Raw genomic sequence first — 9,311 nt, 5'->3', positions numbered from 1 at the left:
TAGCCTACTTATGACACACACCAACGGTGGACACACGCCTCACCCATCCCCACATTCCCAGCCAGAGACAAGTTGTGCTACACACATTTTTATAGTCTCTACCGTTGTGCTAGGTGCTCAAATAGTGTTGATGACCTGGTGCCAGGACTTCAGAGGGTAGAAAACGGTAGAATGTCCTAGAGAAAGCTGAGGGTTGATGTATGAATCAATGTTAGCAACTTCAGCAACTAGCAAAAAATATCTCTGCACTAGACGTAATGCATAAATATATCGATCTTTATTCATTTCTTATGCTTAGTTAATAATACAAATACATTTAGAGTACAAAAATCTATATTTGATAGAAAACAAAATCAGTGCATACACTTTTTTCCTCCACAATGGACACAAGACCCAATCAGTCCACATCAACAATACAAACATCATTTGGCAGTATTTAAGGGTGTAGAGACAGCATTCATAATAAATCTTATTAAAGAATAATGTATTGTGCAGCAAAATATTATCTAGCAGTTTACACACACAAGCTATTCCCTCTCTCCTATGTGTAACGAAACACTAGCTGGAGTGACTGGAATTCTAATTGAACCAAACATTTAGAATAATCCAAACATTTAGACACTTCATCCTGATCGTTTTTCAGCCTTGTTTTTAAAGGTAATTACGTAGACTAAACGTGCTAAAGTAGTCACCAGTATAGTGACCAGCCTGGTGATAACATGTAGGATTCCTGGAGCCTGCCCTGCAAGCTTTAGTCACACTTTTAGCACAACAAAATGGATCAGCAACAGACGATTTCCATTACAAACATTCCTGCTTGCAAACAGTCAATTCCTTCACTTTACTAATGTAATTATAGTGTGTTCAGCAGTGCAAACGGAATATATAATTAAATACTGGAATGTTACATATCGTGTTGTCAAGGAGGCAGCGGCAATCTTCAGTGTGAAATTAATAAGTGACATTGTAGAATATAAACCTAAATAAATATGCATTGTTTATTTCACTGGTGCTTTCATAGACCCTATTCATATGAAATTCTAACCCAAGCTCATGTTTTTAACTAGCTTTTTACACATACAAATAAACCAGTCTCTCTCGTATCATCCAATTTCCCTTTTTCCACTCGGCCATAACAATAATACACAGAGTTAGTCCCATATCGGGAAAGGAATCCAAATATAACTTTTCATTTCAAATAGCTTCACGGTAGAGATGTAGTATTAAATCCAAAGCAGCGTGGTGTTCCTCTCTGTCCTGGCCTCTCCTGTCCTCTTCATGCCGTAACCCCATTCAGAGACGCTGGGAGCTGGGATTCTATTGGCTGTTTAACCTATTACTACTCAGACTGAGCCAAAGGGACTATGGGCCATATCCATCTACTGTAGACAACCCTGTCAACCCATGTGTCTCTCCATCTGAGTTGAAGGGAAAAAAGATTCCGAACAACAACAACATGTTGACTGGGAATACTGGAGATTGGAGTACTCAAGTGAGAAATCTTTTCTGACGGTCACATTCCATTATTCACAAACTGTTCCTGTAATCTGTCTGACAGGTGCCTTTTTTTTATTATTATTTTTTTTTAAATCGGGAGCTTTAGCTCAAGTCAACCTGAGGAATATGCTTGAAAAGATCCACTCTGTGACACAAATATTTTGTCAACCTTATATCAATAATCATTACATATAATAAAATAAAATAGCACATTACAGTTTTCAAGTCTATAAAATATTTGTACAGAAATAAAATAGTATCAATGAAAACACCCTAATTCTCCCATCTTATTTCCTTCTCATCTACATGTTGTATCCCCATGGTAACACATTTTCCATTTACACTACAGTATAAACTGACAATAATACATTTCATGGGAATGTCATTCGTTACAAGTCTGGAATCGGTTGTTTTTCTTGGTGTTGTTCACAGTAGATTATAGGAATACCTGAGGCTGTCTATAGGTCTACAGAAGTCTATAGGGATCTTTCCATAGCTAGCTGTTATGTGTGGCTATCAGAGTGAGCTATGGAGAAGGCCAGCAGTACATAGGTGAACCTCTGGGTCAGGCTGAGACCTTTACAGAAGAGGGCAGGCTCTTCTTCCTCCTTCCTGCAGAGTGGGCTGATGGGAAGCAGGCAGGCTAAGTGCAGATCTACAGTAAGGTGTCTCAGAGTGTCCCTAAGTAACAGATCTCACGTTGTAATAAAGCGTCTCAAACGTGTCCCTCTCTCAAGGAGGAGGAGAAATGGAAGAAGTTTAAAAGACGGAGGCAGCAGCCGTTTTACGGTGCGCTGTGAGGTCCGGAGACAGAGTCAGAACAGAGGAGAACAAAGGAAAGGCCTCAAGGCATTTAGTCAGATAGATTCTCCCTGGGGCGGAGGGTGGACGGAGGGGCGTCTCCCACGGCGATGGCTACACAGGTGGGGTGGAGTAGCGCACTACATAGCTGTAGTCAGGGGGCGGGCTGTGGCACTCCAGACCGGGCTCCAGGGACGAGTCATCCAGGGTGAAGTCCAGAGAGGAGACAGGCTGAAGGTATTTGTCCTTCTCTCCCTCAGTCAGCACCGACTCCTTACTCCTACTCACTGCCTTCATCCTAGAGAGAGAGAGAGAGAGAGAGAGAGAGAGAGAGAGAGAGAGAGAGAGAGAGAGATAGATAGAGAGAGAGCATATACTGGTTAATAACAGACTCAGTAAAATATAATTGACTTAGCTGCTGCCTTGGCAGGAACTAATGGGGATCCGTAAAATACAAAAATATAACAATAATGTATTTCCATGATAATTGTTCATAAAGCATATCATCAATCACGTTCTCTGGCCTCTCTCACGGATGTTGACTTCTTCTACTCCCGTAAATGCTCAAAATATGAGTAATTGACTACTATTGTCTTCTGGTTGCTAGGAGTTTCCAGAACTTCACTCACAGGGGCCAAGGTCGGCTCTCAGTGGGGTAAATCACATGACTGACTGGCTGCATTGACTATGAGAGTGGAGAAATGACAGGGTGGTGTATTACAATGATTATATTCTAGAATGGATCAGTAAATGTTAGATTGGTGAGTCAAGTACTGACAACAATACTATCCCAAGCATTTCCACACATCTACAACGAGAGAGAGAGAGCTAGAGAGAGATAGAGCTATAGAGAGAGAGCGATAGAGCTATAGAGAGAGAGCGATAGAGCTATAGAGAAAGCGATAGAGCTATAGAGAGAGAAATAGAGCTATATAGAGAGAGAGATATAGTTATAGAGAGAGAGAGAGCTATAGAGAGAGAGAGATAGATGTCAAATGTCAAATTGGCTTTTTACCAAATTACCGTACAACAGACCATGTATTCACCCTGCACACCCTAATTGACAACCAAACAAACCAAAACGAAGGCAAAGTCTTCTCATGCTTTGTTGATTTCAAAAAAGCCTTCGACTCAATCTGGCATGAGGGTCTGCTATACAAACTGATGGAAAGTGGTGTTGGGGGTAAAACATACGACATTATAAAATCCATGTACACAAACAACAAGTGTGCGGTTAAAATTGGCAAAAAACACACACATTTCTTCACACAGGGTCGTGGGGTTAGACAGGGATGCAGCTTAAGCCCCACCCTCTTCAACATATATATCAACGAATTGGCGCGGGCACTAGAAAAGTCTGCAGCACCCGGCCTCCCCCTGCTAGAATCCGAAGTCAAATGTCTGCTGTTTGCTGATGATCTGGTGCTTCTGTCACCAACCAAGGAGGGCCTACAGCAGCACCTAGATCTTATGCACAGATTCTGTCAGACCTGGGCCCTGACAGTAAATCTCAGTAAGACCAAAATAATGGTGTTCCAAAAAAGGTCCAGTCACAGGACCACAAATACAAATTCCATCTAGACACTGTTGCCCTAGAGCACACAAAAAACTATACATACCTTGGCCTAAACATCAGCGCCACAGGTAACTTCCACAAAGCTGTGAATGATCTGAGAGACAAAGCAAGAAGGGCATTCTATGCCACCAAAAGAAACATAAATTTCAACATACCAATTAGGATTTGGCTAAAAATACTTGAATCAGTCATAGAGCCCATTGCCCTTTATGGTTGTGAGGTCTGGGGTCCGCTCACCAACCAAGACTTCACAAAATGGGACAAACACCAAATTGAGACTCTGCACTCAGAATTCTGCAAAAATATCCTCCGTGTACAACGTAGAACACCAAATAATGCAGAGCAGAATTAGGCCGATACCCACTAATCATCAAAATCCAGAAAAGAGCCGTTAAATTCTACAACCACCTAAAAGGAAGCGATTCACAAACCTTCCACAACAAAGCCATCACCTACAGAGAGATGAACCTGGAGAAGAGTCCCCTAAGCAAGCTGGTCCTGGGGCTCTGTTCACAAACACAAACACACCCTACAGAGCCCCAGGACAACAGCACAATTAGACCCAACCAAATCATGAGAAAACAAAAAGATAATTACTTAACACATTGGAAAGAATTAACAAAAAAACAAGAGCAAACTAGAATGCTATTTGGCCCTACACAGAGAGTACACAGCGGCAGAATACCTGACCACTGTGACTGACCCAAAATTAAGGAAAGCTTTGACTATGTACAGACTCAGTGATCATAGCCTTGCTATTGAGAAAGGCCGCCGTAGGCAGACATGGCTCTCAAGAGAAGACAGGCTATGTGCTCACTGCCCACAAAATGAGGTGGAAACTGAGCTGCACTTCCTAACCTCCTGCCCAATGTATGACCATATTAGAGAGACATATTTCCCTCAGATTACACAGATCCACAAAGAATTTGAAAACAAATCCAATTTTGAAAAACTCCCATATCTACTGGGTGAAATTCCACAGTGTGCCATCACAGCAGCAAGATTTGTGACCTGTTGCCACGAGAAAAGGGCAACCAGTGAAGAACAAACACCATTGTAAATACAACCCATATTTATGCTTATTTATTTTATCTTGTGTCCTTTAACCATTTGTACATTGTTAAAACACTGTATATATATATAATATGACATGTGTAATGTCTTTACTGTTTTGAAACTTCTGTATGTGTAATGTTTACTGTTAATTTTTGTTGTTTTTCACTTTATATATTCACTTTGTATGTTGTCTACCTCACTTGCTTTGGCAATGTTAACACATGTTTCCCATGCCAATAAAGCCCTTGAATTGAATTGAATTGATAGAGCTATATATATAGAGAGAGAGAGCTATAGAGAGAGATAGAGCTATATATAGAGAGAGAGCTATAGAGAGAGATAGGGGTATAGAGAGAGCGATAGAGCTATAGAGAGAGATAGAGCTATAGAGAGAGAGAAATAGAGCTATAGAGAGAGAGAAATAAAGCTATAGAGAGAGAGAGAGAGATAGCTATAGAGATAGAGATAGAGCTATAGAGAGAGAGAAATAGAGTTATAGAGAGAGAGAGAGATATAGAGAGAGAGAGATAGAGCTATATATATATATATAGAGAGAGAGCGATAGAGAGCGATAGAGCTATAGAGAGAGAGAGATAGAGCTATAGAGAGATATAGAGCTATAAAGAGACAGAGCTATAGAGAGTGAGAGAGAGCTATAGAGAGAGAGATATAGCTATAGAGAGAGAGATATAGAGCTAGAGAGAGAGAGAGCTATAGATAGAGCTATATATATATATAGAGAGAGAGAGCTATAGAGAGAGATAGAGATGTATATATATATAGAGAGCTATAGATAGAGCTATACATATATAAAGCTATAGAGAGAGAGAGAGAGAGAGAGATATAGCTATAGAGAGAGAGATAGAGCTATAGAGAGAGAGAGATAGAGCTATATATATATAAAGAGAGATCTATAGAGAGAGATAGAGCTATATATAGAGAGAGAGATAGAGCTATAGAGACAGAGCTATAGAGAGACAGAGCTATAGAGAGAGAGAGAGATAGAGCTATAGAGAGACAGAGCTATATATATAGAGAGAGCTATAGTGAAAGCTATAGATAGAGCTATAGTGAGAGCTATAGAGAGAGCTATAGTGGGCGTTATAGAGAGAGCTATAGAGAGCTATAGTGAGAGGTATAGTGAGAGCTAAAGAGAGCTATAGTGATAGCTATAGTGATAGCTATAGAGAGAGAGCTATAGAGAGCTATAGTGAGAGTTATAGTGAGAGCTATAGAGAGAGCTCTAGAGAGCGAGAGAGCTATAGTGAGAGCTATAGTGAGATGTATAGTGAGAGCTATAGAGAGCTATAGTGAGAGGTATAGAGAGAGATAGTGAGAGCTATAGAAAGAGCTTTAGAGAGAATTATAGTGAGAGTTTTAGAGAGAGAGAGCTATAGTGAGAGCCATAGAGAGAGCTATAGAGAGAGTTATAGAGAGCTATAGTGAGAGGTATAGAGAGAGTTATAGTGAGAGGTACAGAGAGAGCTGTAGAGAGAGTTATAGTGAGAGTTATAGTGAGAGCTATAAAGAGAGAGCTACAGTGAGAGCTATAGAGAGAGCTATAGTGAGAGCTATAGAGAGAGAGCTATAGTGAGAGCTATAGAGAGAGAGCAATAGTGAGAGCTATAGTGAGAGCTATATAGAGAGTTATAGTGAGAGCTATAGAGAGCTATAGTGAGAGGTATAGAGAGCTTTAGTGAGAGAGCTATAGAGAGAGAGCTATAGTGATAGCTATAGTGAGAGCTATAGAGAGCTATAGTGAGAGTTATAGTGAGAGCTATAGAGAGAGCTCTAGAGAGCGAGAGAGCTATAGTGAGAGCTATAGTGAGAGGTATAGTGAGAGCTATAGAGAGCTATAGTGAGAGCTATAGTGAGAGGTATAGAGAGAGATATAGTGAGAGCTATAGAAAGAGCTTTAGAGAGAATTATAGTGAGAGTTTTAGAGAGAGAGAGCTATAGTGAGAGCTATAGTGAGAGCCATAGAGAGAGCTATAGAGAGAGCTATAGAGAGAGTTGTAGTGAGAGCTATAGTGAGAGGTATAGAGAGAGTTATAGTGAGAGGTACAGAGAGAGCTGTAGAGAGAGTTATAGTGAGAGTTATAGTGAGAGCTATAAAGAGAGAGCTACAGTGAGAGCTATAGAGAGAGCTATAGTGAGAGCTATAGAGAGAGAGTTATAGTGAGAGCTATAGAGAGAGCTCTAGAGAGCGAGAGAGCTATAGTGAGAGCTATAGTGAGAGGTATAGTGAGAGCTATAGAGAGCTATAGTGAGAGCTATAGTGAGAGGTATAGAGATAGATATAGTGAGAGCTATAGAAAGAGCTTTAGAGAGAATTATAGTGAGAGTTTTAGAGAGAGAGAGCTATAGTGAGAGCTATAGTGAGAGCCATAGAGAGAGCTATAGAGAGAGCTATAGAGAGAGTTGTAGTGAGAGCTATAGAGAGCTATAGTGAGAGGTATAGAGAGAGTTATAGTGAGAGGTACAGAGAGAGCTGTAGAGAGAGTTATAGTGAGAGTTATAGTGAGAGCTATAAAGAGAGAGCTACAGTGAGAGCTATAGAGAGAGCTATAGTGAGAGCTATAGAGAGAGAGTTATAGTGAGAGCTATAGTGAGAGCTATAGAGAGAGAGAGCTATAGAGAGAGAGCTATAGTGAGAGCTATAGTGAGAGCTATAGAGAGAGAGCTATAGTGAGAGCTATAGTGAGAGCTATAGAGAGAGAGCAATAGTGAGAGCTATAGTGAGAGCTATAGAGAGAGTTATAGTGAGAGCTATAGAGAGCTATAGTGAGAGGTATAGAGAGCTTTAGTGAGAGAGCTATAGAGAGAGAGCTATAGAGAGAGCTATAGTGAGAGCTATAGAGAGAGGTATAGTGAGAGCTATAGAGAGAGTTATAGACAGAGCTATAGTGAGAGCTATAGAGAGAAAGCGCTATTGAGAGAGAGAGCAGAGAGAGAAAGAGAGAGAAAGAGAGAGAGAAAGAGAGAGAGCAGAGAAATAAGAGAGAAGAGAGAGCAGAGAGAGAAGATAGAGAGAAGAGTGAGAGCAGAGAGAGAGAGCAGAGAGAGAGCAAAGAGAGAGCAAAGAGAGAGAGAGAGAGAGAGAGAGAGAGAGAGAGAGGGACCAGAGAGAGAGGAGAGAGAGAGCAGAGAGAGAGCATAGAGAGAGCACAGAGAGAGAGAGAGCAGAGAGAGAGAGCACAGAGAGAGAGAGCAGAGAGAGAGCAGAGAGAGAGCAGAGAGAGAGCACAGAGAGAGAGAGCAGAGAGAGAGCAGAGAGAGAGAGCTACTACAGCCCTCCCTTGTAAACCTCTAGAAGGTCAAAGGTGACAGTGATCGAGCGGCGACCCAGTGAGGGTTCTCTCCTCTCAATAAATAGACCATTCTCTGTATACCTCTGGTGACTGGTTCTGCCATGGCAGAGGGCATGGCAACATGGGTAAGGCTGTGGCTGTGCTCACAGGTAGTGGTCTCGTCTCTCTCTGCCCAGCGTTGTGTATCAAATAGGGACACAGAGAGGAGGGGAGCACTGTAAATGAGTTGATGGGTGTGTGGGGGTGGATTGTGGCTGGGAGGGTACAATGGTTGCTGAGGGAGAGGATTCAGAATGTTTTTAATCAAACCAACACCTTCCGGTATGTTCATTGGGGGTTGGGAAGAGTTTCATTAATCTTGGTGAAAGCCACCAGCAGGCCCCATAAAAATGATATCAAACTACCCTTGCCTTTTTATTTCATGCTCCCTTTCTGTCAGTTTAGGATTATTGCATTAAAAAAACATTCCTTTGTTAGCTGTCCTTGCTCATTTAAATATGCATCTGTCCTAATCTTTTTTTTTTGTCCAGGGAAGAGGTGTCTGTGCGATGGGCATTTGAAAGACAGAATCCATCTATATATATATTTTCCACGCAATTCTGCTCCTTGAAGTACACAATGGATAATGTGTCATGTTTAGCCTAACCTGTCCTTAGCCCTGGTTCCTCTCATTTACATTCCACAGGTATCCAGAGCGGGTTATGACACCTTAAGTGGAACAGCCACTTTACAATAGTGCATCTAAAAGGGGTGAGAAGGATTGCTTTATCCTATCCTAGGTATTCTTGAAAGAGGTGGGGTTTCAGGTGTCTCCGGAAGGTGGTCTCTCTATTCCACAGGTACGACGGGTTATGACAAGGAGTGGTAGTAACTCACATGCCCCTATGTTTACATCCCCTTGTTTACTCAGCTTGAACGTTGCTCCTTCTCTGAGCATGTTGAGGACCCGAGTGTAAGTAGAGAGAGGGGTGTGACCTGCTACATGAACCCTGCGATTGGCTGACATTCAAAACGATAAACAATCTCTCAGACCTAAATCATCCACACAATGTACAGGCTGATCTGGGACA

General features: G+C 41.5%; 1 protein-coding gene across 1 annotated transcript in view; it reads right to left on the bottom strand.

The window, feature by feature from the left end:
* Positions 1-255: 255 nt before the first annotated feature.
* Positions 256-9,311, bottom strand: part of LOC115129422 (vascular endothelial growth factor receptor kdr-like) — an 82,386-nt gene continuing 73,330 nt past the window's right edge. Inside the window, exon 30 of the mRNA XM_029659749.2 lies at positions 256-2,596. Within this exon, the coding sequence (XP_029515609.1) occupies positions 2,413-2,596 (184 nt within the window). The 3' untranslated portion in view covers positions 256-2,412. The remainder of the gene's footprint in view (positions 2,597-9,311) is intronic.

Source organism: Oncorhynchus nerka, linkage group LG5 (assembly GCF_034236695.1).
Source record: "Oncorhynchus nerka isolate Pitt River linkage group LG5, Oner_Uvic_2.0, whole genome shotgun sequence".
Taxonomy (NCBI): Eukaryota; Metazoa; Chordata; class Actinopteri; order Salmoniformes; family Salmonidae; genus Oncorhynchus; species Oncorhynchus nerka.
Note: the sequence above shows the minus strand (reverse complement) of the source record. Positions and strands in the feature narration are given on the sequence as shown.